We start from the raw sequence: 21,510 nt of genomic DNA, 5'->3' as shown, positions 1-21,510 counted from the left end.
ATCTCATGCGATTTTTTTCAGTAAGGTTATGCATTAGCATTATGACATTATGCAGTTTACTGTATCTTAGCATAAGCTTTACGTTCACTTAGCATTTTGTTTCCATATATTCATGATCCAGATTATTTTACTTATTTAAAACTCGTGAATAAATTAAACTCTGTCTACTTTTGAACAGGATATTATTGATCCGACATCGAGTTTTGGGACTGACATCAAATAATGTCTCCAAAGAAAATGTTATTGCTGAAGAAGAAAATGTAAGTATTAAAGACAAACTAATAACACTGTTAAATATAAGCATTTCGTACACATTCCATTTTTTTATTAAAGTAAATTTGTTTTTCATGTAGGAAACATCAAGTACTGAACAAAGTATAGATGAGGAAAATCCAATTTCATTTATATTGTGCCAGGACGATACTTTGCTTTCAACTTTTGATAATGAAGAAACATATCAGTTTCATACTTCCAGTACTTATCGAATTCCTCTTCAACCTATTCTACCATCTAGTAACAAGCAATACAATGTACCTAATATGTCAACCCAACTGACAACAGTTTCAAAAAGCCATTGACAGAAAATGCATCAAGTGTTGTAACGGCCGAACTCCGCGGTTTGATCGCTGCTACGCGTTTTGCGCGGATAATGCTCGTCGGAGTCCGGATTCGAGGAGGAGTAAAGCAGCGAGACACTTGACAATGGCAATCGAAATAACTTAGCTTTATTGTATGCTTACTGGGATACAAGAGTTCGGCCCCGAAGGCGGTGTCGCGGGTTGCGTCTATAAGGCGCGTCGGTACGGTACGGTGCGGTGCGGTGAGCGGTACAAGCGCTCGTACAGACGGATAGGCCGTGCGGAAGGCGGGGCCTATTACGCGACGCGTGTAGACGACGGTAACGACGGTAACGGCGCGGTGATCGGTCTCGCTTCGCGACGCTGGGCGTCTCGGACAATTATCGCTCAATACTCGTCTCGAACTCGCTCGCGTATAAATGGTCGCCGGACCGGAGATTTCGATTCTCGGTCGAACGCACGCACGCGAGTCGCGGGATACGCGAAATGATTTCGTCCGTCGGGGCCGAGGACTCTCGACAGAGAAGGCGTACGCACCTTCCCTTTTCCCTACGTTCGTGGAGGAAAGCGACCAAGTGCTGCGGACACTCAGCGGAGACGGCGGACATACCGTCCCGAGTTCTTAGTTGCTAGACGGATCGCCTAAAGGCTGAGTACGCTCAGCGGAGTTCGCCGACGGACGAACCCCTGACTCAAGGCGGCGGGTAAAGGCGAGAGACTGTCGAGTACGCTCGACTGAGCACGCGCACGCACGAGCCCAGGAAGACGGGAGACGGCCAAGTATCGAGTACGCTCGATCGAGACTGCGGACGCACAATCCCGTTTTCTTAGTCGCCGGTCGGGTAGTCGGAAAGCGGAAGGCAGAGCGAAACGGTCCGGATATTCTCTCTTTCGGCATACAAGCGTCTAGATCGAATCGGCGGTACGGATCGGTCTGGTCTGGTGTCTAGAAGCTCGATTGCCGCCGTTTTATAGTTGATCGCGCTACAATTGATACGGCGGCGATCGAGCGGCGCGCCTATCGGCGCGAGGCACGGTGACGGCGCGTGATCGCCGCGGCGCGCGATAGCGGCGGCGCGTGATAGCGGCGGCGCGATCGTCTTCGATTCTTTAGGGTGGCGCAAAGCGCCGTTCTTCGGCCCGACAGGTGGTCGGTCGGGCCGGTAGTAACGAGGTGCATCTGCGCCTCGTTACAGTGTAACGAAACACAGCAGTAAGCATTACATAGGCTGCGTTCCTGTATTCATTGTCAGTACTAAAAATCTATAGTATACGTGATATAAACTATAGATTTTCAATACTGACAGTAGATCTGGGAACGCAACTATAGTAAAAATACTTCAGCATTACTCAATATTATTATTATATGCTTATATGTTATGTCTTAACTGAGGTTGTTATACTTACAGGAAAACGTCCGAGAACTTCTTCCGTAGAAGAAACACAACAATATACACAACCATGTAGTAGCAAGCAACACAACGCACCTATTAATATGTCAACTCAACTGACAACAGCTTCAAAAGAGCCATTGACAGCAAATGCATCCAGTATAACGAAATGCAACAGTAAGTATTACATAGGTTGCGTTGGTATATTCACTGTCAGTACTGAAAATCTATAGTATACGTAACTATAGATTTTCAGTACTGGACAGTAAATATCGGAACGTAGTTATAGTACAAATACTTCAGCATTGCTCAATATTATTTTTATATGTTTATATGTTAGGTCTTAACTAAAGTTATCATTGTTGCAGGGTAACGTTTGAGAACCTCTTCCGAAACACAACAATATATTACAAATACGTTAGACAAGCAAAATGAAAGTTTGCAGATATATTATAATTCACCTGTATCCAGTGAGAAAAGGCTACTAGAATAGACATCGAATTAATAGCTCTGTTCTTTTTAGCTAAAACGACTGCACTAGTTCAAAATTTACTTTTATTCTTCGGAAAAAGATGTACTCTGAAGTAGTGCAGCCAATCAGCTAAAAAGAACAGACTTAATGTCATCGACGTCTAAACGACGTTTAATTTACGTCGATCGACATGTAATCGACGTCGATTTGATTGCTATTTCTCACTGAGGTACTACGACGTTGTTCGCTAAGCAAGCTAAGATCCGTGCGAGATTGCCCGTTGCAAGGAATTCCGCCGGTAGCGGAACACGGCGGGTCCGATGCGACCGAATCGTATACCGCTCCAAATATCACCAAATTCGTGGGCACCAGGTACGGAGGCGGCCGTACCACCGATCCTCGCCAAAGTCCAAACTTTATCGTCGGATCGCGATCTCCGCTTTCCGCCCCGTGCGGGACCGACTAGCTCCCTGTGATTTAAGTCGGAGGTGGACGGGTTCGTGAAATAGAGTGTTACTACGAAACCGGTCTTGTCTGTTTGTACCAACATGCAGTGTATTTATAAATTATCTCACGCAGCGGGCGAAACGGCTAGCCTCTGCCCGAACTTTCCGCACGCACAAAGCTCGTCGGTTCGAGCCGTCGACGGCTTCGCCATCCGACGGACTCCGCTAACGATCGCCACCACACTCGGTGGTTGGCACCAACGGCTCGGGCCGCGATCTCCGGAAGGAAGATCCAGCCACCTTTGCGAGAGGCAAACAGGTGGTGTTAGCTTACGCAGCGGCTTCTTCCTGCTTGTCCGGCTCCATTTGTGACGAACCTGGACAGCTGCTCACTCCGCCTCGCTTACTCTTGCCTAGATCGCCCTCGCTTCGTTCGCTCGTTCTTGTCGTCACTTGCTCGCTCGCTCGCTCGCTCGCTCGCTTGGGATCCCAAGATGGAATAGAAAGAATCCTTCCTGTCTTCGCAGGGACATCGGCTCGGAGGCCCCCCCACTCGTGAGACCTCCCAGGGAGCCTTGCACGGTCCCGCCGCTGTGCCCCGCCGTCCCGCCGAATCTTTTCCCTGCCGCGACAACCGTTGCGTCTTACCCCGAATGCGCGGGCACCCCGCTCGCACGGGCGTCCCGCCGCCATATTCCGAGTCTAACTCAGAATATTCGCGCCGTAACGGGCGCTCCAAGCTGCCACGTTACAGTACATACACATTTCCTATTTCCTCATATTATAGATACATTGTAGAAAACCGTTAAAAAACGTAGTTACTATTTTATAATTATAATTATAACATTATTCCGATTTCCACGTCTTACTAGGCACTGGTTGTAACTTTAAATCGCATTGCTTCTGCAACCGAACAGCAAACTGAACTCTTCAAGACATTGATAGAAACTTGAAAAGTTTTGTTTACAAATATGTGAAGTGTAAGTAAATAAGAAAACATAATGGATAAAAATATGTTTTGTTTCAATATATTTTATTTTTTTGTTTATTTTATTTGTTTATTTGTTTATGGTGCTTATTGTTTTATTTTAAAAGAAACGATAATATATACAAAGACAAAACTGCAATATGTATTATAATATAATAAATAAATAAATATGTTTAGAAATGATAATTATACTTCATTATTTATTATTTCATTATGTTTAATTTCGTAAACCAAACTGAGTACGAAGAATTCTCTTTTGTACTCCCTTCGCTTCTAGTAATCTGTTTTCGAGATTTAATTGCTCTTCATCTGCATCAAAAATTTCTTGTGCTTGTGCTCTAACACGATTACGTGCTTCAACATACTCTTGAAGTGTAGCTCTTTGCACGGCTGCAGCTTCACCTTCTTCGTCAATGTCGAATTCTTCATCCATAAGATTATAACGGAGTCTTATATTATGCAGTACGGCACAAGCTATAATTATATTTGACGCCATAATAGGTTCGTAATGTAGCACACGATGACTGAGAAGACATCTCCATACATTTTTCAAAAGTCCAAAGGTCCTTTCGACACAATTTCTTGTAGATGTGTGACACTGTGCATATTTTGCTTCTGCGCTTCCTTCTGGTACATCTATGATAGGTGTCATTAGCCAAGGTTCCTAACCGTAACCTGCATCGCCTATAATCAAATAAATTCAATATAACATTTTTATGTATTGTATTATTATATGGAAGAAGAAATTTCGTCTGGAGGTGTATCCGTTAATAAATTGTTATTTTGCATCAAGGTCTCACAATATTTAAACGCGTTTGTCACTTTTCTCTTGAATTTGTTGTCTAATTCCATTTTATCAAAATTATCCAGTACACAATACCGCTTCGATCGTTCTCTCTCGGGAGCAATGAACGAGTAAAAGTGAACGAGGCTGCTTCTTACTAACGGAAGAGCCGACGTCCCCACTCTTTTTTAAATCAGGTAACACGGTCTTTTGACAAAGGATTCTTTGTTTGGCTTCGGGTCGAATGCGAGCGAGAAACCAACGGCCAAATTCAAACACGTTGAATCCTCTGCTATACTGTCTCCATCAAAATATTGGAGTGTAGAGCAAAGCAATGCTTAACACATTGGATACAAAACAAATAATATTTAAAATCGACTGCGATACTATAAAATGGGATTTATAAGTGAAGTATGAATAATATCACTGTTCTTATTTATTACGAATATGTTCTTATTTATCACAATGTATGCAGAAAGAAATATATTTTCGAATGTTAATGATTTATATTTTCCGGTCTCGCTTTTAAAACAACCATGTGCCTGTAAGGAAAATGCTTTTTATACGATGTGCATGGTGCTCTGTGAATTTATGTTTTTCCTGTTTCTATGATAAGTATCACCCTGAAAATTGTTCATTTCATACAGAGGAATCTGTGATGTAAGAATTATTTAATATTACTATAACTATATTTGCATACAATAATAAAATACCATTTGTCTCCACCAATTCTTCGCATTTCAGTTTTTTATCCTAGAATTGACCTACATATTAAATACTACATAATCATAACACAGTCCTTACTTATTACGAATATCACGATATATGCTGTGAACATTTCTGGCTAATTGATAAAAAAAAGAATGATCATAACCGAACTTGGGTCCTACAGCGTACTAGCCTCAACCGCAGTCGCTACACTATGTTCGCTGACTCGAAAGTTGCTGTTACATACCGAGTATTCTACGGCGCGTGGAACTTCAAAATTTTCTTCTTCGAAACTAAGGCCCATCGAGGAAAATCCTTTGACCCTTATGCACAGGGGAGGTCCCTCTACAATATATTCGAGAGCCATCAAATTCTTTATTAACAGGTCTGAGGGTCTCCTTGTTAGTGTTATCCAGGATCAACTACGTAGAAGTGGCATGAATCTGATCGTGTGTGTGTGTGTGTGGGGGGGGGTGTGGGTGTGGGTATGGGTGTGTGTGTGGGTGTGGGTGTGGGTGTGTGTGTGTGTGTGGGTGTGTGTGTGTGGGGTGTGTGTGTGGGTGTGTATGGGTGTGTGGGTGTGTGGGTGTGTGTGTGCGTGCGTGCGTACGTGCGTGCGTGCGTGCATATGTGTGTGCGTGCTTGTGGCTAAACAAGTGTGAATGTGTTGTATGTATAGTCGTGATAGGTTGCAAAACAGACGATTGAAAACTGTCATCTCTCTTTAATGATTCAAAACCTTTTATTCTGTGTTTTAAGATAAATTTTACTCAGTGTGTTAAAGTAAATGCTGAAAATGGCTGCCATTTACTTCCTGACAATATGTCAATCTTTGATAATATACAGAAATGGCTCTACGATTCGTCTCAAAAGGTATCAAATTTATTTCATCCTTTATTATTATATCAATTCTTGGATGTTTCCAGGTTTTGTTTTGTAAACCTTACTCTTCAGGTGTCCCTATAGATAATCATCAAGAGGAGTTAGATCTAGTGACCGAGGTAGCCAATCCTCTCCTCCCTCATTTCTGTTCCTTCTTCCTATCCATCGTAATGGAAAAGTCTCATTTAAAATTTGACGTGTCCCTAAACCAAAATGAGCAGGAGTTCCATCATGCTGAAAACATATTTCTTCGAAATTATTTGGAAAAATATTTCGTATGGCTGGAATTATTTGATCTGCAAGTAATCTGTCATACCTTTGAACGTTCAGATTTTCTTAAAAAAAAAAATGGTCCTATTAAGTAGCCATCTATTGTTCCACACCATACATTTATTTTTTGTGGGTATTGTGTGTGAGTTTCCCGCACCCAATTCGGATTCACATCTGACCAGAAACGAAAATTTTGATTATTAACTTCTCCCGTTAACGTGAAAGTTGCCTCGTCTGTAAAAACAATTTAATAAGGGAACATGGACCGGACATCTATTAGTGCCATCATTCTTTCACAGAAACCTATACGACGCTCCACATCTCCGTCTTGCAATTCTTGAACATATTGTAATTTGTATGGATTGAACTTGATTTTCTTTAAAATTCTCCAAACGGACTTGGGAGCAATATCGTGAGTTTGAGCGACTCTGTTAATAGAATTGGGACCGTCTCATTAAATAATTGAGCGACAGCAGCGTACGACCGCTTATTATCACCCCATCCACGCATCATAAGAATAATGATTCTTTCACGTTCTGACAATTCGCCAGCCATTTTTAAATCGTTTAATTTTTAATCTGCCTAAGATCTGTGAGAACTGATTTTAAGATCTGTGAGAACTGATTTTAAGTAGCCGTGAGAACAACTGATTTTAAGTAGCAGTGAGAACAATTGATTTTAAGTAGCCGTGAGAACAACTGATTTTAAGTAGCCGGTTGATCCTGGATAACACTAAGTGCATGAAATTTCGAAATTTGAACGGCCGCCATTTTTAATGGGGGGTCGTAGCGACTTAAAATTTTAATGGTGTGTTTGTTATGAAAAGACCTTTCAAATGAGCGCTCACTCGATCCTTAGTCCAATTTAAAATTTTCAACCCCCCTTTTGCCCCCGCGTACCAGGGAGTGGGGAATGATCGGTATCCATTGATAGGGTAGCTTTTTTGAAAAATAAAAATATGTGTTTTACCGTTTTTTGATATTTTCATTTTTACAAAAATTATTTAAGGTTTCCACACTTTTGACAAACCCTGTATAACATAGAAGTAACATGTAATATTTATAACATATGTTATACTCTAGTTGAGGTTTTATAATTTGGTTTCATAACTGTAATATAATTGTATTATATATCTGTTATATTGTTTTGTTATAAGCTGGAGATAACATTATAATAATAATGCAACATGTTACAACATTTTTACAAATATTATTACAATATTTAAGGTTTTTACACTTTTGACAAACCCTGTGTAACTGTTACGTTCTGTGGACTCCGCGTATTCTAGATTCTTTTATAAATAGAGCGTATTGATTTTATGTTGCACGCTTCAAATGTTCAAACGTTATATTCAACTAACATGTTCCGTGACCCTTCGAGCGCAATGACGTCACATACTGATTTCCTTTTTTTATTTCCCCTTAGACTAAAGTCCTCTAGTTGTTCCTCTAGTTGTTTTTCAGGAAAATCCACTGAGTCACTTCCCGGACTGACCAGTCGATATCTGATTTTGTTAATCCTCCAGAACTCACAGCTTTTCCACGTCCCGTCATAAAATATATTACCCAACAACTCTTATTAAAACTAGCGAGATGATGAAATCTCTTATCACCATGATACTCCATCCTTTACAATAATTATCTTAGAGATACTGCAACGCAACTCTAGAATCCCACCTCCGAAAATGTTATTAACAAAGTTCTATGCCCATATTTGGACATAGACAAACTTTCGAACCGTGATGCAAGCTCCAAAACCCTACTCTCTCAACCGAGAGACGTTTTTAATTAAACGAAAAGGTGAATCCATTCTTCGCCTGACCAACACCCAATCAGGACCACAAGTTCGGCATTCAGATTGCGAGTACCTTCTGATATTCAAGCATTGAGATATTCAGTCATCCAGATATTCAGTCATCCAGTCATTCAGACATTCAGATTATTCAGACATTCAGACTGTGACAAGTTAGTATCCAGTCACTCGGGTTTTGACAAATTTTCATCATTCTCAATAATTTGCTCCTTCCTCTTCTCCTACACGCGCGTCCACCCCCTCGACCCCTTCAATTTCTTATTCTCCTGTCCCTTTTTCCGAACTGTCCACTCCCGTTAACTCGCCAGACCGCTCTCGTTCCTTCTCACCCGACTAACTTTCCATTCGTATTCCTTCCTTTTTTTCATTCTCCCTTTTTTTTTCTACTTCACACCCACACCCACATACACATATAACACATACAATAATTCGCGTAACTGTAAATCGTCACATTTTAAATCGCGCCGTTGTACCATTTTGTTTGTTATCCTTATTTTAATAAAATTTGTTATTAATTTCTTTCACTAATTAATTCCAAAATCACCCTACCTTCCAACAGTCGACTTATGGTCCTATCCAGTGATACCAGAAAAGCAACCGATAGCACAGCACAACGCGTGAGGGGTAGCGCACACAACGAGCGACTCCGTGTCCGTGAGCATTCGATGCTTCGGCCGGTATCGGGCTTTAGACGACGTCTGTTGTCTCCGTCTTCGCCGAGCGATACATACACATATAGCTAACTCCGCCGGCCGCGGGAATCTCGCGCTATAGACTTCTTTTGTTATTTCGCCGCTGGTAGGCCCGCCTCACGTATTTAGTAACATTATAACATAATTCTTATGTCGTTCAGAGTATGTATTGTTAAAGTTGTAGACATTATAGGAATATTGTATGAGTAGTAGATAAATGAATTTTGCCTGAAATCGCCGTATTTTCGTGTATTTGAAAGATATTTGCTATATTTCTGAATACTACATTCAAAGATATTGTAAAAAATACCAGGCATTATTAATGTTATATAATTATGCAATCCGTCACACACAATAGTAATAATGCCTGGAACTCTACAGAATATCTATAAACGTACTCAGAAATATACCAAAAACGTTTTGGAATAACGAATATTTTCAGATTTCGGCCAGCATCTGTTACTTTTCTATTGAAATACACAGTGCTCGGGAATATTAATTTCTTTAACAACCGCGATACAAGAACGGTAGTGCTTTCTAGCATAGTCTAGTGATTATATTGCTTGATTATATGGCTACATTTCTATATTCTGTTTTTGATACTGTCTCTTATTACATAAATCAAACGTAAAATGCAATTTAAGGTAAATGCAATATAATTGCAATATAAATGCAATATAAATGCAATATAAATATTTATTCGTTACAGAAACGATATAAAGGAAATAAAGATATGAAAGATAGAAGGAACAGAAATAAGAAATAAAGAAATCCATTCTTGGCCAACATATGTCATTTTCGTAAAAACAATTTTGGTAGTTATTGAAACACTTACGTATTGTTTATTCAAACAGAATTAAATAAAAAATGAAATGAAATGATATTTGCTATGTAAAAAATATTTTTTCTATTAATATACGTATTATTTTGCGTGTAACAACTACATGTAGGAAAAATTATTAAAAAATGAACCCCCGTATAATGTATCCCCCCCCGTAATAATCTACCAGACTGCCACGTCGTCTGCTATGCAGACGACACGTTAGTGGCGGCCGGGGGGAAGAGCTGGGGGGAAGCTCGCCTCCGAGCGAAAACGACGGTGGCGTCAGTGGTGGGAACCATCGCGGACCTGGGTCTCAGGGTGGCGCCCCAGAAGACTGAAGCCGTATTCTTTCACGACGATAGTCGAGGGGCGTCACCTGAGACACGAGTCCTGGTCGATGGTGTCCACATCCGCGTCGGGCCGACGATAAAATATCTCGGCCTGACGTTGGACAGCCGGTGGGACTTTGGCCCGCATTTCAGGCAACTGGTCCCCAGGGTGCGCGGGGCTGGGCTGGCGGTGGCCAGTCTCCTGCGCAACCAAGGGAGTCCAGGATGGAAGACTCGCCGCCTGTATGTGAGTGCTGTTCTCTCGATTGCCCTGTACGGGGCGCCGATATGGGCGCCCCAGCTCCGCGCCTGCCGCGATGATATACGCCGAATGCGGCAGGCGCTGAGACCCATGTACATAAGGGCGATCAGGGGGTTCAACACAATATCATACATGGCGGCGACCACCCTGGCCGGGTCTCCTCCCGTGGAGCTCCTCGCCGAGGAGAGGCGGGTTCTCTATTGGAGGATCAAGGAGCTCCGTGAGGAGGGGGAGTTGACGCCCAGGGACCTGCGGGCCCTGAAGTCCCAGGCCGTGGCCCGTACTCTGGGGATGTGGGGGGACATTTTGTCTGACCCACGGGGGTATGGGCGCGAGACGGCTGAGGCTGTTCGCCCCTGCCTGCCAGAGTTGGCGGGCAGGAGGGGATGTGGAATGTCTTTCCATCTGGTGCAGGTGCTGACGGGTCACGGATGCTTCGGTAAGTACCTGCACCAGATAGGCAAGGAGCCCACCACCCGGTGCCACCACTGCCCCGTGCTGATGGACACGGCACTCCATACTCTGGCTGCCTGTTCAGCCTGGAGGGAGGAGCGCCGTGTCCTGGCCGGGCGGTGGGGTGTCGTGAGGGAGACATCTTGCTCCCGCACCAGGTCCAGACTATGTGCGGGAACGAGGAGGTATGGGAAGCGGCGGCCTCCTTCTGCAGGGACGTGTTGTCCAAGAAGGAGGCCGCCGAGTGAGAGCGCCGACCGGGAATTCGACGCAGGAGGCGTCGGGGTGGTCGGCGCTCCCCGGAGTTCCAAGATTTAAATCCAAGATTTAAATGTATGCTTCAATATGCATGGTATGCGTCCAAATTAGCTGACGAAAGAGAAATGTTTTTAAATGTTAACCAACTATGCTTTCCTCCAAATATTTATAATAAAAAATGCGTATGTGAACAACATAATTCATTTATAAAATGTTCGTGGTGCGACAAAGTTTTATGATTCCAATGTTTTTACATGAATTTTCATCCACAACACTGCGAAGCGATGGAAACATTTTATAATATGTAGACATTTATAAAGTTTGTATTTGATTTTGACATGTATAAAATTTATACGTTGCTTGAAAAATATATAATCAGTTCATACGATTTATATATTTTTTATTTCATATTGCATTCAAATATCCCGAAATGTCCTTATTTTTTTATATAAAAATGAAATAAATTAAAAAATAAATAAATAATTATTAATAACATTACTATATGTCGAAAATTAAAGAAAAAAAGAAAAAAAACCATGAAGTGAAGCAGTCGTCGGTGGGATCCGAACGCTCGCCGCCGGTGCAAAAATCAATGTGTGGGAGCTTTAGTCTCCTCAGCTACGCCGCTTACTCGAGAGAGGTCGTAAAATTCTGCTTATGTGCGACGTAATTGCGTGACCCTAACTTTGTCTTTTAAATTCTCTTAAACAAAGGCGTATTGATACGAACGGCTCTAGGGTTTTCATCACCTACATACAAGCTATCGAACACACTATGACACTCGTTCGAAAAACGATTTTTTAATTGGCGTCATCTCCTTGTCAGTATTGGATTGTAAAAGAAGAAAAGTGGAATCTATCCCATCTATTCTATCCAATAGTGATGAATTATCACCTGTTATTTTGGAGCTTCAACATCTTAGCGCAGACCAAAATACCTTTGACGATCTTGATGACACAACTATTATCTCTCTGGTTTCTCCAAGTGATAAATATATAAGTTGTATTGAAAAGCAGAAAGAAAATTCTACTCCTACAGATTTATATTCACCTCCACACAATTCATATACAAGTGATAATGTAAGATTAAAGTTATATATTAAAGTTATATGGTATATAATTTCCCACCTATTTGCAATGAAATTTTGACTTCAGAAGTAAGAACCGTGCATTCATCTATATTTTATTTTTTTTACATATTTAAAACCCAAAATAAAATTTTCATTTCTGTGTATGGTGAAAAATCATTAACTATTTTTTTAAGTAATTTCAAAGAAGTATTTTTTTTTATTTTACAGAATATTTATAAGATATTAACAGAATCAGTAGAAGAAAAAATGTTCTTGCACAAAATAAAAGAATAGGTTTAGATAATAATGCCAGACTGAAACTAGCTCACATTGTAATTACTTCAGAATTCGGTTGTGATACTCAGAAAGTGTATGTACTTGCATAATCGTTATTAATTTTTTTTTTATAAAAAATATTAATTTCTTTAAATACTATTTTTTATTCCAGAATTAATGCAAATTGTTTTGACTTCTTAGCGAATGAAATCGTAAAACTGTTTCCAGAAGAAATAAAAGTAAATAATATATCATCACTGTCAAAATCTATATGATTTTTATTATACTATTCAATTTTTCTAATGATCAGTTATTATTACACTCAGGAAACATATTATATTTCCTCATATACTCCTAAAGGAGGAAAAACTGTGCAAGCAAAAGGAAAATTAGTTGATAAATATAATACCATTACAAAGTCATTTAGACAGAACGGTCTAAGATCTATTCGACAAGTGGGTAAATCTATTGCATCACTTACTACAAAATATTTATCTACAAGCACCTACCCTCTTCTTGATAATTTAAAAATTAAAAATTTAATTTATATAACTTTATTTTTATATTTGCAATGATTTAATTGTTTCAATATTTTTCATACTGCATCAAAATCAGAGACAAACCTTACGACTGAAAATTGCTTAGAATTCTTGTCGACAAGGCTTTCTCCCTGGGATCAAATCAAAAGATATTGGAAACATATATCACATATAAGAATTAATAAATTAAGATCTACATTGAATTTGGACGACGCATTCAATTCAGTAACATCACGGGAAAAAAAATATAGAAGAAAAGGAGCAAAATCATGCGTTAAAAGTGTGATTATTTTAATACTTATAAATGCTTGAAACAGCAGGTTTACAGTTACACATTAGTAAGTGTTTATTCATTATAAATGTGTCAATTTAAACTAAAATTGTTTTATTTAATTGTATTCTTTACTTATTTGTCAGCTTGAATACGACTATGTTTTATACCCAGAGACTTCAATGCGTATGGTTACTCACTGGAGTGAAAAAAGTAAAGTTAGAACTAGAAAAAGCTGGCGAATGTATGTATTTTGCATATTCATTATCATATTACTATTATTAATTATTATTATTATTGTTATTATTTCTATTTTAGGTTATAACACCGATATTGAGATTTTGTATGAACTGCCAAATTTGTTTTCAGTTGTGCCTATAAAAATACCTAAAGGTAATTGGCGACCAAATAAAGCCCAAATCAGACAGGGTTTTTTACTTCATTTACATGTAAGTGTATTATATAATAGAATATAATATTTTTAAAAATTTTTTAAATAAAATTATTTAATTTTACTTTTACGAATTGTTTCTTAGGCCATTAGCAATTTGAAAAATATAACAAAATTGTGGAAAAAAGATCTTGTGAAGAAAGGACTCACTCTTCAGTCTTTTCCTTTTGCAATAGGACCTGATCTTTTATCAGTAATATCCAGTTATGTATATATTGATGGTGAGACTATATTGTTAGAATCACCAACTCGAGCTGTAGAGGTCGCTTTCAAGTTTTATCGCGCTTTGCATTGTGAGTACTCTGTACAGAGCGAACGAGTGTGGATTGTCTTACAAAAACACTTTTTGGCTTGCATTTACCAGAAAATTCAACTAATTGTCAAGGTCAACAACCAGATGTTAAGAGATTAATCGAAAGTCTTAAATGTGTTTAATTATCTCTATTCCGCACAATATTTTTATTTTTTGTTGAGGAGAGCAAAAATAATGCCTATTTGTTTCAAATATGATAAAAATTTTGAGTATAAATTTTGAGTATAAATGCTTTAAATGTGCATCTCCGTATTATTCATAATGTAATGAAACGCGGAACGCATCGTTGTTCAGAGTTTGGCTGCTCAAGAATATTTTCAAATTGGGAAAGATTTAGGAGACATCTAATCTCATTTCACCAACATCTTTCTAAATTAAAAACTAATTGTTCTTCAGTTTCTTGTAATGTTAATTTTCAATCTGTCAATACACAAAACGAAATTTGTTTTAATAATATTGATGTTGAACAGCTAAACTTCAAGGATGAATGTACTGAAGAGGAAAAAGATATAACGGATTTTAGTTTAGAGAAATGTTTACCTGCATATACTGCAAAATTATATGAAAGTCAAATTATCTCATAATCATGTTCAACATGTATTGGATGACTCTAAATATCTAGTATAACAAATGATATCTGCTATCAAACTTACTATGAGAGATATACTAATTACTAATGGAGTAACTGATAATACAATAGTTAGTATTGAAACTTGCTTAGATCGATTTCTTCAACCTTTTGCGGTACTTTCATCTGAATATCGGAGATTTAAAGCATTTATAGGAGCTGGTTGTTTTATTAAGAGTGTAGATCATACAATTGGCCAGAGAACAGATGAAAAGTTATATAGTGGTAACATAGTAAAACAAATTGTACCAGTTTTTGCCAAATTTATCCCAATAAGAATAGTGCTTCAGAAAATATTTAATTTTCCTCATGTTTAGTCTTCTGTGAGCTCGTACGTTAATTCACTGTTACAGGAAAAAAATATAGAAAATTTTATTCAGGGCGAACTTTGGCGTAAAAAAATGAATCTTTATTTTAAGGATAGAATTATATTTCTTTTATTTCTTTATTATGATGACTTTGAAGTTAACAATGTATTAGGAACACACACTGGTATTCAAAAGTTAGGTGCTATGTATTATTCTGTTGTATGCTTTCCACCAGAAGTAAATTCGCTCCATGAAAATATTTTTCTTGGTATGCTATTTCATTCTTCAGATCGAATAGAATTCAAAAATCACAGTGTTTTCAATATTTTAATTGATGAACTTAATTACTTAGAAACTGAGGGGATAGAAATTGAACCTAACAAAGGAGAAAAAATTAGAATCTATTTTGCCTTGAGTCTTCTTTTAGGTGATAATCTTGGATTGAATGGAATTTTTGGTTTTGTTGAGAGTTTTAATGCTTATTACACTTGCAGACTTTGTAAAACTTCTAAAAACCAATGGCAAAAAAAATTTTTTGAGAAAAGAATGAGGATACATAGTTATAAATCTGATGTTTTATTGAAAAATGTTAGGGAAACTGGTATAAAAGAAAGATCGATCTGGGATCAAGTCCTTTATTTCAAAACAAGTGAAAATTTTACTTCTGACTGGTTGCATGATGATCCTGAAGGATGGTTTAAACTTGTACTACAATATGTATTGTATCATTACATTGTGAAAAAACCCAGCATTGTATCAATTGATATTATAAATGATCGGTTAAGAACTTTTGATTATCATCATAATAATATATCTAATAAACCTTTGATTTCTTATGATGATATCAAAAATAAAAAATTGTCAATGTCTGGTAGCGAGTCATCTAATTTTATTCTCATATTTGCAATGCTTGTAGGAGATCTTATTCCAGAGAATGATAAAATATGGCCATTATATTTAAAGATGAGAGAAATTATGGATATAATTTTAGCCCCAAGGTTGCAAAAAGAAACATGTAACCTTCTTCGAGTTTTGATTAGCGAATTTCACATGATGTTTACAGAATTATTTGCAGATGAAAGATTTACTCCAAAATCACATAATTTTGTTCATTACGGTACTATCAGTTTTCTGGACCTATTCGCAATTTAAGTACTATTAGATTTGAAGCAAAGCATAAAGATAAAAGAAAGGAAGCTAATGCTACAACATTTAGAAGAAATGTTATTGAAACTTTATGCATTAAAGAGCAGTTAGGTCTTTGTTACAGATTGATGACTCTCAAAGGTCTAGAATCCAATGATACATGGGGTGATGATGAATATGTTGAACATGTATCTCTATGTCATGATTATATACTATTTAAATTAACCGACTTTACCGTCTGATTTCAATGATAGTTGTTTAGTAATGAAATGGGTCCAAGTTCGTGGTCAAATTTACAGAAAGGGAACATGTGTTGTAGTTCGCATTACAGATTACTGTTATGAGTCATTACCCGTTTTCGGTATGATAAAATCTATTCTACGAAATGAAAAAGGTCGAACTTGTTTAATTTATGAAGTTTTATTTACGTTAGAATTTGATACAAATCTTCATGCGTATGTTATCAACAAATCCAATCAGATTGAATGTGTGATTGTAAACGATTTGCTTTCCCCTTTTCCGGCCATACTTGCTTCTCTAGGGAAAGATCTTGAACAACATAAATTGTATTGTTACTTTAAGACATGCATTGTAATTATTCTTATTTTTTTTGTATTTTGCAACTTATTTACGTAATGTAACGCAACGTTACGCAATAAATCTTAATTTATTCTTTTAAAAAACTGAATACAACAGATATTTTTTTTACACTGACACACGTATATAAACGCACGTACGCACGCACGCACGCACACGCACACGCACACGCATACGCACATTTATAAATGTATTATTTATATTAATTAAAAAAAGTTTATCAATTACTTGATATATTTTTGTCATTCCTCTTTTCCTTTAAGCCTGCAGTGATGAAGAGAATGTGGATTTTTTTGCACTAATATGTATTTTACCAATATCTGATGCAGATGCACGTTCAAATTCTTATAAATATATTATCAAATTCCCATACATGTATTATGAATATCGTACGGTTATAATATCCATACATCAGCTATCCTCACTAAGGTATATGTAATATAAAGAACATTTTTTCACTAGACGAATTATATTTATTTAATTTCCTTATTCATTTTTTACGTATTTTGCGATTATAGAAATTTGTTTGGATAACCTTAAAGACTAACTCTCATTATCCATCTAGACAGCGGCAGACAAGAGTCTGCATCAATTCTTTGCTAAAGATTTTTTTTCCTTTTTTTATTGAAGTGATTGAGATGTAAAGTACACTGTAAACATTAAATACAAATGCATTGAAGAATGTTTCAAGATAGAACTGACGAATTCCTGTCTGCCATTCTTTAAACGGATAATGAAAATCAACTTTTAATCGGTACGTATCCATTTAACGACACACATTCGTCTGGAAATATTTTGATTCAACTCGATTCGTTTCGTCTCGACCTCCGTCGCGAAACTCCGACTCGTCGGATTAGTGTTTGCGCAGTGGAGACGCTCGACGAAATCTAGGTCCCTGATATGTACGCTTCCTTTGAACTGTCCTGTAGACGGTAGTCCTCCTGATGTACACGAAAAACGAGATCGCGGAGCAAATAGCGTATTTGTCCAAACACAGCCTCGTCTCGCACGGTTTGCACGTGTCCGCCCTGATGCACCCAATGCTGGCAGGGTACATCGAATACGAACCCGGAGGATATATCGAGCTCCTTTCGCGTTTTCGTCTCATCGACCGCATCAATATATGTCTTTTTCAAGGATTTCCTGACAGTAGATTGTAAACAATTCGTTCGGTCGCGATTCCGTGCTTTCCGACTGCCAAAAAACGTCAGGTCAAAGGTGTAAATAACAAGCAAATAGCTGCACAGTTTAGATAAACTTCGCAAAAAAAGAACATTCAAAGAGAATAAAGAGAAAAAATTACTTTATAGCTCTGCAAAATCGATCGGTAAACTTTTGAAACTTCTGAAATTTTCATGGACACTGTACTCAACTAATTTGAGAAATTTCAAATACCATTTTATTATATATAGTGGTAATCTCTGTCTCACAAATCGCTATCATATTTCCATTCATTTTTTAAATTCTTTATAATGAAAAATGTATGTTTCCAATTATTTTAAATATTTGTGGAGAAATGTTTTAATGTGAGAATTAACAAAAAGTCTCTGCAAAAGATATAAAATATAGTTATACGATGACAAACATGTTTTATAAAGATGTTTTAATGTGAAGGTTCATAAAAAATTTTATATACAAAAGAAATGAAATATATTTAAATGATGACAGATATGATGTACAAGTTGTATAAATCTAAACCTGACTAAAATATTTTATTTTAAATAATTAGTTCAAACAAAATTTATTAAATTAACGAGAACGAAAATATAAACAGTTGTTTATTATATAATAGTTTTATATCATAAAACTATAGTTTTTAAGAACTGTTTGATTTCTCAAATAAGTTTGTTAGCATACCAGTTAAACGGTGTACACATATCTTCTGTAAGCACTGCAGATAAATTGGCGCCTCGCACTTTGCGCATTTATGTGCCATTTTACGTTTTAATTTATAATCGTATAATGTGCAGATTCCTTTTTTTTATGAGAATGTCAGTTAGCACTTTATGTGCCTATGGCTCATTTATTGGCATTAAGTTTTTACTGCGAAAAAGGAATGCAAATAGTAAATCCAGTCTGTGAGACCGCTACAATTTTTTAACCGTTTTACACATATTATAAGTTTCCAGTGAATGACAACGGGATTACGATAGCATTTGATGGAGATATACGAAAGTATTCTGAATTGATCTTTGCGGATATCAAGGAAACTATTGATAAATAATGTTAAGATAAGACTTTGCTTAATTTGTCCTAGAAAGTATAAATAAATAATACAGCACCTTGATAATTTTAACAAAACACATATTTTCTTAAGTAACGAGCAGATATAATCGCTTTTCATAACCATTCAAACTGTCTCTTCACGCGACAGCATTGTTTTTTGTCTCATCCGACAAAAAAAAGCGTCTCCACTACATGTCTCCCGTCTACGCAAGCACGCGCAATTCGGAAATTACAATTTAGAGAATCTCTTACATTAAGCAGGAGCTAAGATATAATTATGACTAATATATTTCTTTCAGATAGGAACAACTAATGTCGTTACTGCCAAAGTTTGATTAATTACTGTTTAAACTGATATGTTACGACAAAAAATATTTACTGCCAGAAGGAAATGACATTTAATATAAGTATTTATATGGTAGAAATTATAACATATAGGAAAAATAGAAAATAAAATATTTCGAGATGTTACCTCCAACATTTTTTATCGTTTTCTCTTTTTTTTCGTCACATATCAAGCAATACTCAAACTCATTTTTGTGCACATTTTCATTGTATATAAACATTTGTAATCCTGTGCAACCAATATGACATAAATTTTGCAAAAAGCTCAATATATTACCAGAATATGGGCGTAGTTTAATAATTAAAATAAATAATTTAAAATATTCTGTTTCAAAATATCATCTATTTCATTTAACATTTTAATTTTAATTTTAATAGAAACATAGCTACATGTATTAAAATATTAGTAATGTCGAGTTAGACTTGAATGAATATGTCACTCATTGCTTTAATAGAAGTTAAATGATTAATTAAAAATTTCAAAGAGTGATGTATTCACATTGCGATACATAAATCATAGTTTAGTTGTCTTGTTGTTATAATTGTTATTGATAATTAGTGGAATAGAACAACGTTTTTATAGAAGTTTATTGCAATTTCAAATGATATTTAATTGATATACAAAATGTCTGACGATACATAATAAAGCTCTCATATACATATGATGTTTGCTACTATGTACGTTTGAATCAAAGTAAACAAGAAAGTTTTGCATCATTTTGCAAAAAAACAAACACGCAAAATTCTAAATTATTAAAAATTAGCATATAATCATATGTTAGTCATCCACAAATATTCTTTAATAGTTCGGAATTTTATATAGTTTTTGCAAAATAGTAGAGGGCATTTTTGTTCTACAAACACATAGTCTACAAACACATTCGATAGCAGATACCGCCATCACTCATTTCACAAAATCAACAACTCAGTTGATTTAACAAAAATCATGTAAATTCATTCATCAATCTTCTCTGATTTATTGAATAATTTAAAATTTTATGTAGTTATTTACAAAATGATAAAGAAATTTTTTATTCTATTGAATATTTCAGTTTGAATTATACAGTTTGGCATATTCTATACATATACGCATATTCTACACATGTATATAGCCTTATATTATATTGTTAAATACCCTGTGTATATACTGCCCGGCTTTGATATAAATATTAAGTTGGTGCAAAAATAATTTCAATTTTTACATATCGAGTATAAAGACGCATACATCAGTTAAAAATTATATTTATTAATCAAAGTAAAAATCATTCGTCTGCACCTTTCTCCCAACGGAGAACAATTATTTTTGCACCAATCTAATATGTACAAAATACATTGTATTAATATTAGTAAGTTGTTGTTCCCAAATTGTGACAGTTTACTCGCTAAAGATTATAACATGTTTCACGTTTTCTGACGTAATATTGTAAGAATGTTAATATACCACCGTATAACACCATCGTAACATCATATAACTGCTACCTCATCTGCTCAAGCGAATGTTATCCTTGAATACTCTAACCTACTTCAACTCTTTCAATGTAATAAGATCCTTTTGGCATTAAATTTGTTTTTCTCTTCTACAAAGAATATCTCTATTTTTATGGCTGTTGAGCCGCTGCTCTCTATTTATATAGTTTTATATCATTCGCCACTAACTTTTATTTTAACATATCCCATCGCAACTATAAGTTCTAAAGAGGGCTATTTTTGTTGGAATTCCAAATCGACGGATTAATTAGTTATGCACCAATGACTATTTATGCATTAATAGTTTGATATTTCTAATATCGATTACGATGTTTCGCTAAAAAGATCTTTGTATTGATAAAACAGTTAATTTTGCATACATTCTGACTTCAATTATAACATTTCTTTCTACATTCCTTTATTTAAATCGTTTTCGATTTTTCCTATTCGACTTGGTTTATGAAAAGGATCTAATTTATTTAATTAAGTCTAAAAAATAGTTCATATTAAATTTAAATAAATTAATTTATATTCCGACCATTTTTTGCATTTTCATATATAAAAAGAAAATTCTAATCTTTAAATATTGGTTAAGATATATAAAAAGAGCACAATCTAACATTTATTATATTAATTCTATCAGATTTTTTAATTCATTATCAAATTGTAAATACATAACACAGCATAATAATTATGCTGTGAGTAGTGGAAGGGAATGAAAAATTA

The 21,510-nt window shown here is 36.3% G+C and overlaps 1 protein-coding gene across 1 annotated transcript; it reads right to left on the bottom strand.

The window, feature by feature from the left end:
• Window positions 1–4,092: 4,092 nt before the first annotated feature.
• Window positions 4,093–5,701, bottom strand: LOC112589895 (putative nuclease HARBI1). The gene is made up of 2 exons (XM_025304781.1): window positions 5,615–5,701; window positions 4,093–4,559 (listed from the first exon to the last, which is right to left on the bottom strand). The coding sequence occupies exon 2, from the start codon at window positions 4,525–4,527 to the stop codon at window positions 4,093–4,095; it is 435 nt and encodes a 144-aa protein (XP_025160566.1). The 5' UTR covers window positions 4,528–4,559; window positions 5,615–5,701.
• Window positions 5,702–21,510: the final 15,809 nt, after the last annotated feature.

The sequence above is a fragment of the Harpegnathos saltator genome, unplaced genomic scaffold (assembly GCF_003227715.2).
Source record: "Harpegnathos saltator strain DR-91 unplaced genomic scaffold, Hsal_v8.6 scaffold65, whole genome shotgun sequence".
NCBI lineage: Eukaryota > Metazoa > Arthropoda > Insecta > Hymenoptera > Formicidae > Harpegnathos > Harpegnathos saltator.
This window is presented reverse-complemented; position numbering and strand designations above follow the sequence as displayed.